This window comes from Eptesicus fuscus, chromosome 11, assembly GCF_027574615.1.
Source record: "Eptesicus fuscus isolate TK198812 chromosome 11, DD_ASM_mEF_20220401, whole genome shotgun sequence".
NCBI classification, from domain to species: domain Eukaryota; kingdom Metazoa; phylum Chordata; class Mammalia; order Chiroptera; family Vespertilionidae; genus Eptesicus; species Eptesicus fuscus.
This window is the reverse complement of record NC_072483.1, coordinates 72,520,890-72,541,375: the sequence shown is the minus strand read 5'-3', so window position 1 is coordinate 72,541,375 and position 20,486 is coordinate 72,520,890. Positions and strand designations below refer to the sequence as shown.

At 42.6% G+C, this 20,486-nt stretch overlaps 1 protein-coding gene and 1 long non-coding RNA gene across 4 annotated transcripts in view; one reads left to right on the top strand and one right to left on the bottom strand.

Moving 5' to 3' along the window:
• Nucleotides 1-1,113: 1,113 nt before the first annotated feature.
• On the bottom strand, nucleotides 1,114-6,896 carry LOC129150723 (uncharacterized). Its single transcript, XR_008557462.1, has 3 exons — nucleotides 6,825-6,896; nucleotides 5,483-5,617; nucleotides 1,114-1,489 (listed from the first exon to the last, which is right to left on the bottom strand). It is a non-coding gene; the product is annotated as an uncharacterized LOC129150723 (long non-coding RNA).
• A 2,253-nt stretch (nucleotides 6,897-9,149) lies between these two features.
• LOC103289402 (sterol 26-hydroxylase, mitochondrial) overlaps nucleotides 9,150-20,486 on the top strand; it is a 34,528-nt gene continuing 23,191 nt past the window's right edge. Inside the window, exons 1-2 of one of the 3 annotated variants that reach the window (XM_054723232.1) lie at nucleotides 9,659-9,705; nucleotides 13,951-14,010. Coding sequence is in view for 1 of the 3 variants with exons in the window: in XM_008145272.3 (XP_008143494.1) it covers nucleotides 9,436-9,705 (270 nt within the window). In the remaining 2 variants the exon portion in view is untranslated. Of the gene's footprint in view, nucleotides 9,706-13,950; nucleotides 14,011-20,486 lie in introns of all 3 variants that reach the window. The other 2 variants (XM_008145272.3, XM_054723231.1) reach the window with 2 other exon arrangements.

The window sequence follows — 20,486 nt, the reverse complement described above, 5'->3', positions numbered from 1 at the left end:
AGCAGCTGTAGAGCCAGTTTGAGGTGAAGAAGGCCAGGACAGGGTGTAGATGCCACATCACTGCCACCTTCACCCAAGGCACACAGAATGCAAATTCTCTGGGTAAGGAAGCATATTAAGCATTAGAAATACATGAATTAAATGAAATTATTATCTTACCCCAAGATAAGCTTTGATAAGAAAAGGAGAGCAAGGGAGCAATGGGTGCCTGGTGACTGGGAAGGGGAGGAGCATAGTAAAGAAAATAGAGACCTTGAACTGGAGCTGGAGCCAAAGAACAGACACACCTACCCAACAGCTCTGCCAAGGGACAGTTGTCATTATAGGTTAATTCTTATGGTTACAAGCTATTTAGTCACCAGAGCCAAAGGACATACCTGATTGCCCCGGGGGCAATACAGAAGTGTGCCAGTGAAGGAGATTGACAGTTTGGGTACACAGTACATTCCACTGCCCTTGTCAGTTGAATTAGTTATTGGAAAGCAGCTGGGAGACCTCCCTTCCTGGCCTCCTCTGGATTTGTCCTTTAAAACTAAGGCTCAGCTGTCTACTGTTCCAATGCCCCAACTGCTTTGAGACTTAGAAACACTGACGATTTTCAAAGATATGTGGCTAAGGATGCTCCATTTCATCTCACTTGAGATTCTGATCCAGCCCTTGACAACCCTTGGCCTCTTAGATTTCCCTCCCCCTAAAGGTTTATACCCTATTGATGCCAAGGCTCATTTGAATTGACCTTTCATCAGCTTTGGAGCAATGAAAGCTGCAAACAGTCTTAATGTTGTTCTTGGCAAATCTCTCATAGGTGAAACAATACAAGAAGTGTCGGCAAAGGGTAGTTGTTTTTAAAACCCATTTGTGCCTTTATTATATAATAGATTGAGACACATGGAATGCTAGAGACTGTCATAGCAAAAGCCAACACAATTTTGGAAGGACATTTAAGTTTCAGTAAAGTGGGGAGAACAAAGCCTACTTTATAGGGTAGTTAGGAGAGGTGCCTGATATATAGTGCAGATTTAAAACATATTTTAAAACAGACAAAATTAGTACCACCGAAAACATTTCTTCATAAAGAAATTATAACAGCATGTTACTATTACACAACTTTGATAAAATATATTTTGATTCTATCCATGGGATATCAAACTTGCGGATTTAATCAAGGTAATTAGCTTTGAAAGGTTGGAACCCCGATATTTGTTGTCAGGGAAATCAAGACTATAATACACAGGTTCAGACATTTGGTGTACTACCATCTGTGGGATTACCTCTAAATCAGAATCCACCAAGGCAGAATGATAGGGCAGTGGCTGAGCTTTGGTTTGCTGGTACCCGGCTGTTTCTGCAGGCAGGTGGCACAGGGGAAGGTGGCCCAGTGCTCCTAGTGGTGCAGAGGCATGAGTCCTGAGCAGAGAGCCTCCAGAAGAGCAGCCGTGCAGAAAAGGGGGCTGCCCTCTCACATCTCATGTTCTTGGGGAACCTGGTGCTAAGTGAAAGAAGCCAGAAACACGATTGTATATTTATAATTTCATTTATATAACATTCTGGAAAAGGAAAACTGACCAAAAGCACATCAGTGGTTGTCAGGGATTATATGAGGGACGGGATTGGCTATAAAGGGGTGCATTGGAAATATTCTATATCTTGACTGCATTTGTCCAAACTCATCAAATTGTACACTTAATATGGATGAGTTTTATTCTATGCAAGTAAATAGATTTGACTTTTAAAAAAGGACAAAGTATCATTTCATGACGCATACAAATTAAAACCACAATGAGATAACACTAGCATAGTTACAAAGGCAGCCAAGACCAAACGTTGGAGAGGATGTGCAGTAATTGAGACTTTTACATATGGCTGCTGGTTGAGAGTAAAATGTTGCAATTGCTCTGGAACACTAGAAGTTTCTTATGAGTTAACATATTTACCTATGACTCAGCAATTCCACTTTTAGGTATCCTAGGTATCCTACCCCCACTCCCTGGCAAATGAAATCAGATGTTCACCAAAAACATTTATTGTGGCTTTATTCATAAAAAAATTGGAAACAATCCAAATTCCTTTCAACAGATAAACAAACTGGTTTGGAATGCTACTCAGCAATAAAAAGAAACTATAGTCTTACAAAAAATGTTGGCCTTACAACAATATTCAAGGGACTTCTTTAAACTGAAAACAAGCTGGTGCTAAACTGTCTGCCTCTGCACTGAACTGTTTTGCCTGCGCTTTCTGCCATCTGAGCCAGCTCTTATAAAGCAGTTCCTAGAATCCTATTTCAACCAATAGGACTAAGGCTTTCCCTGTCCAATTGGACTATGCAGCTCTGGCCAACCAGAGTGGCTCTATTTTGACCAATCAGACAGTGCCTTTTGGACCAATCAAATTTCCAAGATTTGGAGTCCTCATTTACATGAGGATGGACCAATCAGTGACTAGGGACCCCTGTCCATGTAAGGCAGCTCCCCTTGACTGATAGCACATCACTTCCCATTCCACAGATTCTTGGGAGACTGTCTTCCTGGCTGAGCTGAAACACCAAAGATATCTCTGAGAGGGACCTGGCCCCAGAGCTGATCTACAGCCATGCTGTTTTCACAGATGTGCTGTATCACAGTTGAGCTGTTTTGCAATGAATAAAGTTTCCTTCACCAAACCCCAAATTGGGGATTCCTGTTGGTGCTGAATTGGCAACCATATTTGACAAAGGGATCAATCTAGCAAGAAGATACAACATTTATAAATATATATGCACCTAAAATAGGAGTACCAAAATATAGGGTGTCTCCCCAAAATGTATACACACTTTAACAGTCGATAGCTCAATTTTGAAAATGAAATGTATTTTAATAAACACAAACACTGCCTTTATAATTATTCAAACTGTGTGTATACAATTTGGGGGTAATACATATATATATATGTATTACCATTTATATATATATATATATATATATATATATATATACACACACACACATATATATATATATTACCATTTATATATATGGTAAACATTGACACCAAAAGGAGAAATTGACAGCAATACAGTAACATCCCACTTAGATCAACAGAAAATAAGGAAACATGGAAATGGCACATTAAGAAATCAGGCCTTAAAGACACATTAGACCTGATGGACTTATATGATATATACAGAACATTCTACCCCAAAGCAGTAGGATATACATCTTTCTCAAGTGCACATAGAACATTCTTTAGGATAGAGCACATGTTAGGCCACAAAACAAGTCCCAATAAATCCAGCATTCGCTTGGTTGCTGTAAACTTTTAACTTTCAGCGTTTTGACAAAGTTGATTCTGACAATCCCAATGTTTCTGTGAAGGGATGGGCATTTGGAACTGCCTACCTCACCACTTTACTGACATCCTCTTTATCTTTTTAAATACACACACATATGTGTGTGTGTGTGTGTGTGTGTGTGTGTGTGTGTGTTTATTGATTTTTAGAGAGAGAGGAAAGGAGAGGGACAGAGAGATAGAAACATTGATGATAGAGAAACATCAATTGGCTGCCTCCTGCATGCCCCCCACTGAGGATCAAGCCCACAACCTGGGCATGTACCCTGACTGGGAATTGAACCAGTGATCTCTTAGTTCCTGGGTGGAAGCACAACCGCTGAACCACACCAGCCGGGCCTCTTGGTCTTTTTAATGTCAAGTTTTAATTGCTATATAGCATATATAAAGGTGTACAAATCATAATTGCACAGTTTGATGAATTTTTATGATGTCTGCAAAGCCATGAAACCAGCACTCAGAACAATAAACAGCTATAATCAGAACCCAGAAGCCCCTTTGTGCTCCATTCCAATTGCTAATCACTGCCTTCCCATTCAAGAGAAACCATGATGTTAACTTCCAGCACCACACATTACTTTCATCTGTTTTTAAACTTTATATAAGTGGAATCATGCAACAATATGTTATCTTTTGTGTCTGGTTTCTTTCAGTCAACATTATTCTAATGAGATTCACTTGTATGTAGTTGCAGTTCATTCTCATCATTGTATGCAATTCCATTATATGAATATGTTACAATTTACTATTCTAATGTCATGAGTTATTTGAGTGCTTTTTAGTTAGGGACTATCACAAATAGTATTACTAAGAACATTCTTAGACACATTTTGGTGAGTATATGTACACATTTCCGTCGGGTTTGCATCTAGCAGTGCAATTATGGCGTCATTGGGTGGACACAGTCCAGCTTTCATAAATATGGCTAGATTTCTATAGTACTCATAGCAGCTTACACTTTACTAGCAGTGTATGAAGGTTCCAGTTGAAGTGGAGGCAACACTTGAATATTTGTAATTTTAGTGTTTCTAATTTTATTCACTTGCCTTTGTAATTTTACTCATTCTGGTGGAAGCATAGGTTTATCTTGTAGTTTTACATTGCATTTCCCTGATAGCTAGTATGGGAGACTGTTTTTTCCAAAGGTGGCTGTAGCAATTTCTTTCAACATACATGCAGTTCTATAACTGACCTTGCCACTCTTCATTTCAAGCTATTTTTCTCCTTCTGGGATGAAGAATACAGAAATAGATCTAATTATATATTAGAATTGAAGAAAAGATATATATGGTATTGCAAATCTCTGGGGAAGCATTGTGTGGAAGAGTTGGCCTCACCCTCTCATCCCCAATCAGATAATTGTTGACTTGAAAGACTTTAATGAAGGCAGGTGTCTTTCCCTGGATATAGTCATTAAGAGCTAATGTAGACCTGTGATGCAGCAGTTCTCCTGCATACCCAAGGAAAGCAGAAGAGAAACTAGCTGCTTTGCTCTGCAGCAAAATAATTAACATTCACTGATTCATTGTGGGTTTAGACTGGAGTCTTAAAGAGAAGAAAAATAATTTATCTAGGATGAGATGTTGAAGCTAACTAATAGAGGAACCAAACCAGCTGCCTGGCCACCATTCTCATGGGTGCAATATTGTCAAAACAGGAACTCGATGTTCTTCCTTCACTGTCTCCTAGGAACTGGATGCTCACCCCACCCCCGCTCTGCACCTATGGAACCATTGGCTGAAACTCAGGGTTGGATGAGACTACCAAACTAGGACTCAGAATCTTATCTGAAGAAAGGAATTCAGGGCCCTTGGGGGAAAGAAGTGGGGCTTTCCTGAGGAAGGGAAGGTGGAGTTTCCCACTTAGAGACTTGGAAGAAGAGACTGCAAGAGGGACAATAAACAAACTACAATGCTGGAGAACCCAGTTAGAAAGCTGTTGGAAAAGCCTCTGAAGTACAAGGTCATTAAGGTCTAAGCATTCAGCTGCCTACCCTTGTGGAACTTGAGTAAGTGAGATTTAGCATGTTTGATTCTCCTATGTAGTGAATCCCCCCTGGAAATGTCCTAATCTCTTGCTAAAAGAACATGTGCTTTCTGATATGTTGGTCTTGTGAACACTAAAGAGACAGAGTGGCAGTGGAAGTGTCTGTTCTTACCATCTCCACCTGGCCGCCAGTAAAGATGGAAGGTCATCCTAGTGTAGACTGACTCTGAGCTCCAGGTGGTCATTGCAGTATCAGAGGATGACACAGAGCCAGCTCCTGAAAGTTACATGGCACCAAAGCAATGTCCTGGAGGAAAATGGAAGATCAAATCTGCTGAGTTCTGTAATTTAAAGAACGCTGTTTCAGCTGAAACTGGTTTGGCTCAGTGGATAGAGCGTCGGCCTGCGGACTGAAAGGTCCCAGATTCGATTCCAGTCAAGGGCATGTACCTTGGTTGCAGGGCACATCCCCAGTAGGGGGTGTGCAGGAGGCAGCTGAACTATGTTTCTCTCTCATCGATGTTTCTAACTCTCTATCCCTCTCCCTTCCTCTCTGTAAAAAATCAATAAAATATAAAAAAATAATAAAATAAAGAACGCTGTTTCAGATAGGAGATGAAAGCATCCAGAAATCTCCTGAGTTATTATTTAATAAATGATATTGGAATAATTAGAATATGTTAAGATTCTAGGAAACTCCAAAACCAAAAATTAAGTCCACATGGATTGAATTGTTAGCTGTGAAAAAAATATAGCATGTAAAAATGAAACTATCAAATGCAGGGTAAAATATAGGAGTTCCTCCCCTCCCCCCTTAATAATCTTGGGGCATTCCAAAGCAAGATATGAAACCCAGATGTTATAAAAGGAAGAAATGTCAGGTTAAATCACACAAATTAAGAAAAGATACCCTAAATACAGTCAAGATACAGGGAACACACACCACCAGGAGAAAATACTTGTAATATATATTTATAAAAATAATTGTAGCCCTAGCTGGTTTGGCTCAGTGGATAGAGCGTCAGCCTGTGGACTGAAGTGTCCCAAGTCCGATTCTAGTCAAGGGCACGTGCCCGGGTTGCAGGCTCGACCCCCAGTAGGGGGCGTGCAGGAGGCAACTGATCAGTGATTCTCATCATTGATGTTTCTATCTCTCCCTCTGCTTTCCTCTCTGAAATCAATAATAAAAAAAGTTTAAAAAATACATTAATCTCTCTAAATAGAAAAAGAACACCAACAAAATAACAAGGAAAGAAAAATAATCCAATAGAAAAATACTCAAAGGATGTGACTAAGGACTTCAGGGAAGAAAGAGAAATGGTCAATAAGCATATTTTAAAAAACAACCTCAAGTCTTTATAATATTTAAAGGAATTCACATTAAGGCAGAGGTGGGGAACCTTTTTTTTCTGCCAAGGGCCATTTGGATATTTATAACATCATTCGAGGGTCATACAAACTTATCAACTTAAAAATTAGCCTGCTATATTTGGTTAAACATTTCATTAACTCACCCCTAATGCCTTGGCTAGGGCCAGACCAAACGATTTCCCTGGCCTTATACAGCTCACCGGCCGAACATTCCCCATCCCTGCATTAAGGTATCAACATGATATTTTTCACCTACAGGTAAAAACAAAAAAAAGGTTTATATAAATATAGAACATGGTCTGAAAGAATGTGTACCAAACTATGGACAGTACTTAATTTTGAGGGAATATAATTGGGGAAGCAGAGCAGGGGGTCTTTTTTTTTTAAATCCTCACCTGAGGATTTTTTTTCCACTGGTTTGAGATGTGAGAGTAGATAAAACTGATCTGATTAACATACATTTTGTGATTTTGAAAATAAAACAAAAATGTTCCACACCTCCTAAAAGTGGAAAATTTATGTTTACAATTGCTTTAAAAAGAATGTTAACTATACAGAAAAAATCCCCAAAGTAAAAATCACTCATTATTCCACCACTTGAAAAATTTATATAAAGTAACAAAATAAAAGACACCCCGCCCTGGCTCAGGGGTAGAGCATTGGTCTGCACATCAATTTTTATGCACACTATTTGTCCTTGTACTGAATTCATAGATATCTTCAATTATACATTTTCCATAACATACTTCTTTTTGGAGATTCCTTCCCCCTAAAAAAAAAAAGGAAAGGAAAATTAAGGTGTTATATTTATATATTATCTTTTAAAAAATATGTTCTTACTGATTTTAGAGCAAGAGGAAGGGGGAGGGAGAAAGAGAAAAACATCAATGTGAGAAAGAAACATCAATCCATTGCCCCTGGTACGCATCCCAACCAAGAATTGAACCAGAGACCTTCGTTGCACAGCACGACACCCAACCAACTGAACCATACCAGGCAGGGAAGGATTGAATTATTTTAATACATTATTATTGTTTTCACAAAAGTTCCTGGGTCTGGTGACCAAGATAATGGACAATCAGACAACTTTGGGAAGCAAATTTCCAGAAATTTCAAAAGAAAATGTTGTGTGACTTTTCTTTGTTTTTTTGTTAATCCTCACCGGAGTATATTTTTCCATTGACTTTTAGGGAGAGTGGAAGAGAGAGGGAAAGGCATAGAGAAATATCGATGTGAGAGAAACATCGATTGGTAGCCTCCTGACGAACCCGACCAGGGCCAGGGCCCAAGGAGCCTGCAACCAAGGTACATGCCCTTGACTGGAATTGAAGCCAACAGGCCAATGCTCTATCCTCTGAGCCAAACCAGCTAGGGCTCTTGTGTACTTTTGGACCAGCCAGTTGAAATGTTCTCTTATAGTTTGAGTCTTGACTCTGAATTCTTCCTTAGCTAGAACTCAAGTACCAAAGTTGCTGAACTCAGGTCTGACCCCACAGGTCTAAGACCTGGTGCCTTTACCCCACCCCACCCCCACCCCCATCTCCAACAGAAACAATGAACAGTTAATGCCTGAAAAACTTCCCAAACTGATGAAGACATTAAATCACAGATTCAAGAAACTCTATGACCCCTAAGGCGGGATAAGTATAAAGAAATCCATACCTAGCCATATCAGCTGTCAGTCTAATTGTCCCTTTGAACTTAATATGCCCCTTTCCCCCCTCTGGCTGCCTATAAATAACCAACTCTTCAAATGCTCTTAGAACAAATTTTACTATTTTGCTGGTTCTGTCACTAATGGGTTGAATAACTGTGACCCTGTATTCATTTTATATTTCTGTCATGTTTTTAACTCTTTGAAAAGTATACTTTTGAATATATATGAAAGAATTCATGAAACAATACTTTTTCTTCTTGCAATATTTTCTGTATTATTTTTTTCCATCTTACTGAAAAATCATTCTGCTCACACACTAATCTGATCTCAACCAGCAGTTTGAAAAACTCTGCCTTAGCAAACTTAGGGCCGGTGAGGGGTGGGGAGCAGGAGGGGGAATGGGTAGAACTGCATTTTAAAAACCTCTTTAAATGTGTTTGTTGGTCTGTTTGTTTGGCTTCCTCATCCAGGAATCAGATGCCCTCAGACACTGGGCCTTTTTGTTTTGTTTTGTGTTCTCTTGCCTCTCAGCGCTAGGACTTCGGGATCAATTGGGGGTGGCGGTGGAGGGGATGCCTTAGGAAAGGCCCCTCAGCTCGTTAAATCTCAGCGGCGGGTTCCTGGGGTGATGAACCCGCAAGTCAGGCGAGGGCCCGTTACACGGGGTGTGCCCTCCGCCGCCGCCCCCCCACCCCCCACCCCCAACCCGTCCGGGTCCTCTGGAAGCCTCGGGGATTTCCGAGAACTTTGGGCACTATTGCTCTGAGTTCGGACCAAGCGAACTTCAAGTTCTCCTTTACAGTTCTCGGAAGTGCGATGTGGGGAGTCACGGAAGAGGCGGCCACGGTCAGAGCTCTCTGGGTCTCCCTAAGTCCTGTGCATCTCCTGCCGTAGGGTTAGCTGGTCCCTCCCCCGCGCTGGGCCGGGAGGCTTACAGCTGTGGAAGGCGGCTTCTGTGAGTACTTTAGTTCCCGGTGGAGGGATTGAACAAGGCAAAGGGAACATTGCCCTTGAACCCGCCCATCCTGATCTGTCCCTGGGCGGGCTCCAGGCGCTCCGCACTCGCGACCCGACCCGCAGGCGCGGCTGCGTGAGCTATGAATCGCATTGCCGCGGCGAGCTGCACGAGGCTGCGGTGGGCGCTGCTGGGGACGCGGGTGGCCCGCCCTGGCCTTGGTCCACTCGCGGCCAGAGCCAAGGCCTCGCTCCCAAGCGCCCTCCCGGCGGCCGACGCAGCCGAGGCTCCCGAAACCGGGCCTGGCGACCGGAGGCTGCGGAGCCTGGAGGAGCTTTCAGGACCAGGGCAGCTGCGCTTCTTATTCCAGCTGTTGGTGCAAGGCTACGTTCTGCACTTGCACCAGCTCCAGGTAAGCCAGCAGGGCCTCGGGACTGCGGAATGGGAAGTGAATGAGCACTGGGACAGAAGCTGGGGATGATGAGACGTTGGACAAAAAGTGAAGAACATGGGAACTTAGCTGGGCACCCACTGGGGTCCTGTAGGGGTTATGTGCAAAGGGTAGACAGCACTTAGAACTGAAATGAACAGGTCTAGGAGTGTTTAAGAACCAGGAAGGCACCAGAAAGGAGGCTAGGTTTAAAGTGGACAGAGCTTGAGAGAGGAGGGAACTGTCTTGGTAACAGAATGGTAGATGCAAGTATATAAGCTGCCAGATGCTATAGAGCCACTATTTAATTCTGTGGTTATATTGGCTACTATAGATGTCTTCCAAAGGAAATGGCTTCAGGAGGATTACAGGGGTTTAGCACTTAACCTGGTAAATCAACCCTTAGGGGAAAAAAGATGTCATTTCTCAGGGACATTAGACATTAAGGAAATCATAGACATTAAGGAAAAGGCACCTTTTTTGTAAATTTCCAGTAAGAAGGATTTATCCAATGGAACACTGATATGAGGCAGGAATGAATGGATAGCCTACTGTCAATGGACAGAAGCTAAAAAACCCAATATTGATTTAGTTGGAGAAGTTTTTAAGGAAATGAACTGAATTAATGCACCCACTCTGCCCCAGGCATTTTCCCAAGTGTTAGAATTCAATGAGATAAAGCCATCACCCTCATGGGGTTTATATACTCCTTTGGGGGAAGAGGGAAGCGTGTTGTACTTGCCATTGAATTGGCTCCAACTCCTGGTGACCCTATGAATGAGCGATGTCCACTACGTCCTGTCCTCAACAGCCCTGCTCTGCTCCTGTAGCCTCAGGCCTATGGCTTCTTTTATGGAGTCATTCTATCCTCCATAAAAGGATAGGGACCTTCCCTGTTTCTGAGACTTGGTAGGCAGGTCCTAAGCTACTCAGAGATGCTTAAAAAAATTATTCCTTTTAAGCTTAGCTCTAAGGAACTAAATAAGCCAAGAAACCAGAGTCCTGTATACTTCCTCTGCTTGATTTGACCTCTGGAAATTTGAGAGGCCCAGTGAATGGTCCAGGGTGGTGGCTGAGAATTTCTCATAATTTCTCAGGGGAAGATTACTGGGAGGTTTTGCTCAGGATTGTCTCTAGAACAGTAACTATGAAAGAAATCCTAGATGGCCCTAGGAGGAGGAGCAAGAAGCAGAAGAAAGCCAGGAATGTGTGTCCTTTTAAATGAGAGGCCATGGCTAGGATTTAGGAGAGTCCCCTGATTCTAGCCTTTATATCCCAACGCTCTGGAGTCATGTGAACCTGGGATGTTCCATGGGAAATATATTAGCCCTTCCCACTCACTACACGTGGCTTATGTGAGTTAATAAAGGGCAGAGTCCTGTACATCTATAAAACCCAGTTAATAACTCTATTGAAAAATAGGATGCATTCCAGTGACCCACTTTGTATCAGTTCAAATTCCATTGGTTTCTACTCACACTGGCTTAAACTATAAAGCAGCTTTATTGGTTCACATAACTGAAAAGTCTAATAGTTGGGTGCCCTTCAGGGATAATTTGCTCTAGAAATCTGTGAAATCATCAAAACTACAGTTTTTTTGTTTTTTTTTTTTTTTTTTTTTGCAGTTCTCTTGGCCCTGCTGTCTTGCAGAAATTAGTTGACTGGGTTGGGTTAATTGTCCATCCCTGAACACATCATAGTGGCCACATACATATTTTAATTAGCTTAGACCCAAACAGGCTCACCCCTAAATCTGGGGTTGGGTCTTTCCCTCTAAACCAGGTGGCTACTGTACAAAGGGGAGGACTGTAATTGATATAGGGCCACCTCACCACAATGCTCCCTGCACCCTCAGTTGTCAAAAACTGCATAGAATGCATAAAAATAATCAAATCAGCTTAAGTATGCATTGTAGGACTTAAGGGGGTAGAGTGTGAATTGAGACATGTGTAAATCAGGCTAGTCCATAAACGCTAGCTTCTTTCTCTTTCTTAACCAAAATAATGTCCATCCAGAGTGTTGGAAAAATGAAATGTGAATAGATATTAAATTTATATGTATGTTTATAGTATATTGATCTCTTTTAGAGATGTCAACCTTTAGAATAGTGAGATCAGTCATCTGTTCTGTAGCTTTTATGGTGGACTTCCTGGATTGGTGAACCCTCTAATGCCCCATGCACATACTTGTCATTTCATGCTTCTTTTTATGGTTACCAAATATTTCTTGTGATGAGAACTGTTAAGATCTACTCTCTTAGCAACTTTCAAATATAATACAGTATTATTAATTATAGTCACCATGCTGTACATTATATCCATAGGACTTATCCCATATAATAAGAGGTGATATGCAAATTGACCATCACGCCCTCACATAAGATGGCCACCTCCATGTGGTCACAAGATGGCTGTCACAAGATGGCCAGCAGGGAAGGCAGATGTGGGTGATCAGGCCAGCAGGGGAGGGCAGTTGTAGATGACCAGGCCTGCAGGGGAGGGCAGTTGTGAGGGACCAGGCCTGCAGGGGAGGGCAGTTGGGGGGGACCAGGCCTGCAGGGGAGGACAGTTAGGGGTGACCAGGCCTACAGGAGAAGGCAGTTGGGGGTGACTGTGCCTATAGGGGAGGGAAGTTAGGGGTGACCAGTCCTGAAGGAGAGGGCAGTTAGGGGCAATCAGGCCTGCACAGGGGAAGGCAGTTGGGGGTACCAGGCTGGCAGGGGAGGGCAGTTAGGGGCAACCAGGATGGTAGGGCAGGGAAGTTAGGGGCAACCAGGCCAGCAGGGGAGGGCAGTTGGGGGCGATTGGGCCTTCAGGGGAGGACAGTTAGGGGCAACCAGACTGGCAGGGGAGGGCAGTTGGAGGTGACTGGGCTGGCAGAGGAGAGCAGTTGGGGGCAATTGGACCGGCAAGGGAGCAGATAGGTGTCAATCAGGCTAGTAGGTGAGGGGTTAGGGGTGATCAGGCTGGCAGGCAGAAGGTGAGTGGTTAGGGGCGATCAGCCAGGTGAGCAGTTGGGAGCCAGCAGTCCCAGATTGTGAGAGGGATGTCTGACTGTTTCACCTGCAGGGATCGAGCCTAAACCGGCAGTCAGACATCCCTCGAGGGGTCCCAGAATGCAGAAGGTGCAGGCTGGGCTGAGGGACACCCCTCCTCCCCAGTGCACAAATTTTGTGCACTGGGCCTCTAGTTTATTTTATAATTGAGAGTTTGTACCTTTTGACCACATTCAATCATTTTGCCCACCCTCCCAGCCCCTGACTCTGGTAACCACCAATCTGTTCTCTGTATCTATGCGTTTGATTCTGTTTTGTTTTAGATTCTACTTATAAGTGAGATCATTCAGTATTTGTATTTCTCTGTGGGATTTATTTCAGCTAGCATAATGTTCTTAAGGTCCATCCATGTGGTTGTAAATGGCAAGATTTCCTTCTTTTTATGGCTAAATAATATTTCATTTCTGATTTTATTATCTGAGTCCTCTTATCTTTTTGTCTTGGTGAACCTAGCCAAGGCTTGTCTATTTTGGTTAGCATTAAAAAAGAAAGAAAAGCCCTACCCGGTTTGGCTCAGTGGATAGAGCGTCGGCCTTCGGACTCAAAGGTCCCAGGTTCAATTCTGGTCAAGGGCATGTACCTTGGTTGCAGGCACATCCCCAGTAGGGGGTGTGCAGGAGGCAGATGATTGATGTTTCTCTCTCATCGATGTTTCTGACTCTCTATCCCTCTCCCTTCCTCTCTGTAAAAAATCAATAAAATATATTTTAAAAAAAAGAAAAAACAGCTCTTAGTTTCACTGATCTTTTCTCTTATCTTTTTAGTTTCAATTTCAATTGTTTCCCCTGTGAGCTTTGTTATTTCTTTCCTTCTATTAACTCTTGAGTTAGTTTGTTCTCCTTTTTGCAAGTTCCTTGAGGTATAGAGTTGGGTTGTTTATTTGAGATCATCCTTATTTCTTATTGTACACATTTATTGCTGTGAACATTCCTCTTAGGATGCTTTGCTGCATCCCATAAAGTTTGACTTTTACCACTTTTTGCATCCTTCACCTAAGCGGGGGTGGGGAATATCAGGCCTGCGGGCCTTAAAAGGCCTGCAAAATCATTTGGTCTGGCCCTGCCAAGGCATTAGGGGTGAGTTAATTAAATGCTTGACCAAATATAGCAGGCTAATTTTTGGGGGGCGGGGGGGAGATGAAAATAATCACCTTTATTTTTTATCATTCTCAGACTGGAGAACGTGGCTTACGTGGACAGCAACAGTGAGCTTTTTATTACTGAATCCCAGAAGTAAGCATGTGAAGGCTGAAAAAATACAGCTTGCCCCTATAAAACTTTCAGCACGAAGGAGCAGGTCAGAAAGTGTTTATAGGCAGACAAATCTCCTCTCTGGCCCCATCTCTCCCCCACCCCTCATATAGCAAGGCGAAAAGAGATCGACCTACTTCCTCATCCTCTTCCTCATCCCAGACTTCTTCACGACCTCATCCCTAACTTCCTCTTCAATAAGACACACCTTCCCAAGGAAGATGTGAATGAGACCTGGATGTTCTAGCAGGCTAATTTTTAAGTTGATAATTTTGTGTGGCCCTAGAATGATGTTATAAATATCCAAATGGCCTTTGACAGAAAAAATGTTCCCCACCCATGACCTAAAGCCTCCATTCCCCACTCTCCATTGGACATCAGCATCAAAAGGCCAGATGATCTGTGACTTCCTGAACTGTGGAAGCTTTGTTCTGCCCAACACAGAGGATTGTTTTTCCAGTTCCGGCTGCTCCAGCAGCTCCACTAGGTCACCTTCCTTGCTTATCTGTGACTCAGCTGACAGCATGAACAGCACCATCTTGACTCTGGGAAGAAATGGTGTCTGGGCTTGGTCTCCCTTGCTGCTTGATCTGCCTCTGCAATCTACTCATGCACCACTGCCACATCAGTGCCCCAAAGAGCATGTTTGATTATATTGCTCCCCTGCTCAGGAATCTCCACAGGCTTGGGGAATCAGCTTTAAACTCCTCACATGGACATTTGAGACCCCAGCCTTCTTTCCCAAGCACCCCTCCCTTTATGTTTTGGAATGCTGTATTTCCATTTTCATTTGCCTTTAGGTATTTTTTTATGGCTCTCTCTTTTTTTTCCCCCAAGAGAAACATCAAAAGTGCTTTATTCAAAGTAATGTCTATTGCTAGCTTGGGTGGGGTTGTAAATTGGGTGGGGCGGGGTCTCAGGGAATCACCAGGGCGGAGCAAATAGCAATGGCTGCCAGTCTGCCCTGCACTGGAGAGGTTCCCATGTTCCCGCGCAGGAACAATAATAATCGCTGCAAGCTCCTCTGAGAGAAAGCCGCCCTCGCATTCCTGTCCTGCTGCCAGACAGTCCAGTTTCTCCCCTTATGTGTCTTGGTCCCCCAGAGTCTTGCCCAGAACTGGAGTTCAGAGCAAGCTGGAGCTTGTATCTCCCTCGTGATTAAAAAAGCAGCACACCTGGATGCCAGCACTTTCCGCGCCTCCACACCTCCTACCAGTCTCAATGCTCTTTCTTCACCTCGCTAGTTGTGGAACTTCCAAACACAACTTTCCCACAGTTCTGGATGATAGTTGTTCTGCCTTTTAGTTGTAATTTTGATGTGGTTGTTGGTGGCAGCAAGTATAGGTGTTTACCTATGCCTCCATCATGGTTCTCTTTTTATGTCTCTTTTGATTTCTTCTTTGACCCAGTGGTTATTCAGTAGCATGTTGTTTAATCTCCACATATTTGTGAATTTTTCAGTTTTCTTCTTGTTATTGAGAAAAAATGCTTGATATTATTTGAATCTTTTAAAATTTATTTATGATCTGCCCTGGAGAATATTCCATGTGTGCTTGAGAGAAGTGTGTATTCTGTTGCTTTTTTTTTTTTTTTAAGGAAAGATTTATTGATCAATTGAGAAGATGGGAGACCCAATAGTTCCTTAAATCCATCTTGTTTGCTAGACCAGATTAAGGGTTTCTAAGGGGTTAAGGGAATGGGTATGCAGAAGTACTGATGGAGTAAGTTTTAACTGGTGGACCTAGGAACTTGGCCATTTATGGTAATGGGCATCAACACTGGATTTTTCTGGACAAGAAAGGGTTCTTCTGAAAGGATTCCGGTATTCAAATTCTAGTTATGTCCAGGTTCTTTGTTTCCGTGTATGTGTGTATAGTGTGCAGCCGGCAGGTCAGAGTTTTCGCCTTTGCACATGCTTTGGCTGCATGACTTGTGGTTTGGGTTTATTGTCTCTGAAAAGCAACTCAGTATCTCTTTAAACAGGATAGGACCATGTTGAACTGATTCTATGGTTACAAATCTCCTCTTTTTGTTGCTCATTTCTCAAGCTTTTTAAAAATATATATTTTATTGATTTTTTACAGAGAGGAAGGGAGAGGGATAGAGAGTTAGAAACATCAATCAGTTGTCTCCTGCACACCTCCTACTGGGGATGTGCCCACAACCAAGGTACATGCCCTTGACCGGAATCGAACCTGGGACCCCTCAGTCCACAGGCCGACACTCTATCCACTGAGCCAAACCAGTTAGGGCTCATTCCTCAAACTTGAGGGAAATAAGGCAACTGGGTCCAGGTTCAATTAAGAGGGAAGATTTACTTTAATATAGAGTCAGATTTGTCTGCCCATTGTGCCCCTCTTACCCTACTCTTACAATCTCATGCACCTACTTCTTCTGTGATGGTCCCTGAGCCTTAAAGGGGGCATTCTAGGTGTTCATTTACAAGCAGAGATCATAGAATCAATAGAGGTAGCAGCAGGCCAGGATACCTGTATCTTAATATGAGATAAAGAATAAAGAGTAACTTTTGTTAAGTCCTCCAGGACCCAAACCATGATGATAATCCTCATGAAGATCATTGGGGAAAAAATAAGTTTGGGTTTTGATAGCTACTTGCTTTGCTCCTAGCTTTAGGAGTTCCCCGACATTAGAACTATGTTTTATTTATTTTTTAATATTTTATTGATTTCAGAGAGGAAGAGTGAAGGAGAGTGAGGTAGAAAGAGAATTATTGATTGGCTGCCTCCCTACTGGGATCGAGCCTACAATCCGGGCATGTGCCTTGACTGGGAATCGGACCATGACCTCCTGGTTAATAGGTCGATTTTCAGCCATTGAGCTATCTTGGCTGGGCATGGATTCTTTTTTCTTTCTGCTATTTTGATTGGGTGTATTTTGCTTCTTTATATTTCAAATCACTGATTTGATTTTTGGCATCATCTACTGTTGATAACCTATAAATTACTCTTCAGTTCAGTTAGTGTATCCTTTATTTCTTAAAAAAAAACCACACATGTATTTTTATTGATTTCAGAGAGGAAGGGAGAGGAGAGAGAGTTAGAAACATCAATGATGAGAGAGAATCATTGATTGGCTGCCTCCTGCATGCTCCCTACTGGGGATTGAGCCCGAGCATGTGCCATTGACTGGAATTGAACCAGGGATGCTTTGATCTGCAGGCTAACGTTTTATCCACTGAGCCAAACCAGCTAGAGTGTCCTTTATTTCTTACTGGTTCCTTTTTGTCATTTCTATGTCCTTTCTCATGCTGTTAAAGTTCTCACTGAGTTCCTTGAAGTTCTAAATAAGTTCCTGAGCATCCTTATAACCATTGTTTTGAACTCTGTATCCGGTAGTTTGCTTGCCTCCATTTAATATACTTCTTTTTCTGAATATTTCTCCTGTTCTTTCATTTGGGACATGTTTTTTTATCTCCACATTTTGGCTGCTTCCCTATGTTTGTTTCTATGTATTAGGTAGAGCTGCTATGTCTCCTGGAGTTGGTAAAGTGACCTTGTGTAATAGGTGTCCTTTAGGGCTTAGTCGCACAACCTCCCCATTCACCTGAGCTGGGTACTCCAAGCATGCTCCTGTGTGGGCTGTGTGCACTGTCCTGTTGTAGTTGAGCCTTGATTGCTGTTGGCATCACTGGGAGGGATTGACCACTCCCCGCCCCAGGCCAATTGGCTGTAAGGACCCGCTGCAACTACAGTGGAGAAGCTGCTGTGCAGGAGTTGACTATATGGAGCAGGACTTGCTTCAGTGGGGCTTTGGTGCTCACCGAGTCCACTCCTTAAATGTGTCATTTGTGGAAGTGGTAGAGTTGTAATCTGGCATGGTCTGAAGCTGTCCACTGAATTCCCTGGCTCTGGGGCCTTCCAGAAAGTACAAAGTCAGCCACCACTTGTGCCCTGCCTGGGATCACCCGGCACAACTACAGAGTGCTCTGAAGATGGCTGCTACTTGTACTGGGCTTGGAGGTGCCCAGGAGAGGCCAAGAGATAACATGTGCTTATTTTACTAGTAAAACCAGGTAGAATAAAAGTATTATTTAAGCTGATGATTCTGAAGATAACCAAACCAAACTCAAAACCAGCTTTAATATCAAATATTTTCCCGGATCATGTGAATCTAAAAAGCATATGGGTTAGTTTCTGTCCCAAGGGAGAGCATGCCCAGATAGAGAAGAAGGATTCCGGCTGCTCATGCCCAGAAATGGAGCAACTTACCCCGAAACAAAACCAATGGTAAACCGAATTCCAAAGATGTTTATTTATTCCAATTGAGCTGTGTGCCAAGGGTGGCCAGTGCCTGCCAGGGAAAGACCCTCCAGAGCCCCCAAGGGAAACTGCCTTGGCAGCTGCTCAGCACTCATGTAGGGGAACCCCAGCTGGGGTTGGCCTGCCAAGGGCTTCTGGCTGGCTCACCAAATTGTTACCGAACCCAAGTTTGTGTGCCCAATGCTTCAAAAGGCCAAAACTCAAAAGTATCAGAGTTTGGAGTAAGGAAAGATTTTTTTCATTTATTTTTTTTATTGTCTAAAGTTTTACATATGTCTCCTTTCCCCCCAATTAACCCCCCCCCCAAGCCATTCCCAACCCCGGGCAAGCCCTCCTCCCCCCCACCAGTGTCTGTGTCCATTGGTTATGTTAATATGCATGCATACAAGTCCTTTGGTTGCTCTCTAACCACCTCTCTCCCCTGCCATTTGTCTCTGGATCTATTCTTGTTCATCAAATTATGTAGATCATTATATGCCACACATGAGTGAGAACATGTGATATGTATCTTTCTCCAACTGGCTTATTTTACTTAGCATAATGCTCTTCAGTTCCATCCATGCTGTTGCAAATGGTAAAAGTTCCTTCTTTTTTATAACAGCATGGTATTCCATTGTGTAGATGTACCATAGTTTTTAATCCATTCATCTGCTGATGGGCACTTAGGCTGTTTCCAAATCTTAGCTATTGTAAATTGCACTGCTATGAACATAGGGGTACATATATCTTTTCTGATTGGTGTTTCTGGTTTCTTGGGATATAGTCCTAGGAGTGGGATTACTGGGTCAAATGGGAGTTCATTTTTAACTTTTTGAGGAAACTCCATACTGACTTCCACAGTGTCTGCTCCAGTCTGCATTCCCACTAGCAGTGCAGGAGGGTTCCTTTTTCTCCACATACTCTCCAGCACTTGTCAGTTTGTTGATTTGTTGATGAAAGCAATTCTGACAGGTGTGAGATGGTATCTCATTGTTGTTTTGATTAGTGACTTTGAGCATGTTTTCATATGTCTCTGGGCCTTCTGTATGTCCTCTTTTTGAAAGTGTCTATTTAGATCCTTTGCCCAAGGAAAGGTTTATTGACCGAGAAGGCACCAACCTAGAAGGTGGAAAACCTAATAGTGCCTCAAATCTACCTTCTCTGGTGCTTTTGTTTTCTTTTTAAAAATAATTCTTTATTGTTGAAAGTATTACATATGTCCTCCCCCCCAATTTTCCCTCTACAGCCCGCCCCTGCTCCCTCACCCCACCCCAGGCCTTCAGTACCCTATTGTCTATGCCCATGGATTATGCATATAAGGTCTTTGGTTGATTGCCTCCCATCCACCCACCGCCTTCTCTCCGAGATTCCGCACTCTGTTCCATGCTTCGAATCTCTGGATCCACTCCATTCATCAGTTTATTTTGTTACTTAGATTCCACATATGAGTGCGATCATGTGATACTTGTCTTTCTCTGACTGACTTATCTCACTTAGCATGATATGCTCCAGATCCCTCCATGCTGTCTCAAAGGGTAAGAGATTCTTCTTTTTTACCGCTGCATAGTATTCCATGGTATAAATATACCAAAATTTTTTTTATCCACTCATCTACTGATGGACAATTGGGCTGTTTCCAGATCTTAGCTATTGTAAATTGTGCTACTATAAAAAATGTCCATACATTCGGGTTTCTTAGGAAATATTTCTAGAAGTGGGATAACTGGGTCAAATGGCAGATCCATATTTAATTTTTTGAAGAAACTCCATACTGTTTTTCATAATGGTTGCACCAGTCTGCATTCCCATCTCTGGTGCTTTTGGATGGACTATTCTGAATATATCTGTTAAGTCTATCTGGTCTAATGTGTCGTTTAAGGCCAATGTTTCCTTATTCATTTTCTGTCTGGATGATATCTATTCATTGACTAAAGTGCAGTATTAAAGTCACCTACTATTATTGTGTGTCCATCCCTTTGTGTCTGTTAATATTTACTTTATATATTTAGTAAATTATTTCTTATCATAACCTATGTATATGGTTAGAGACTGGCTGTGAAGCTGTGAGAGCTGAGCCTATGTCTTTCCCACCTTTGGGTCCCCCAGTGCCAGGCACAGCCATGAATGAGCACAGGGGAGGTTCTCAGTACTGTTTGATAAATGAATAAATTTCATAGACCAGCCAAAGGGCTCTGAGTG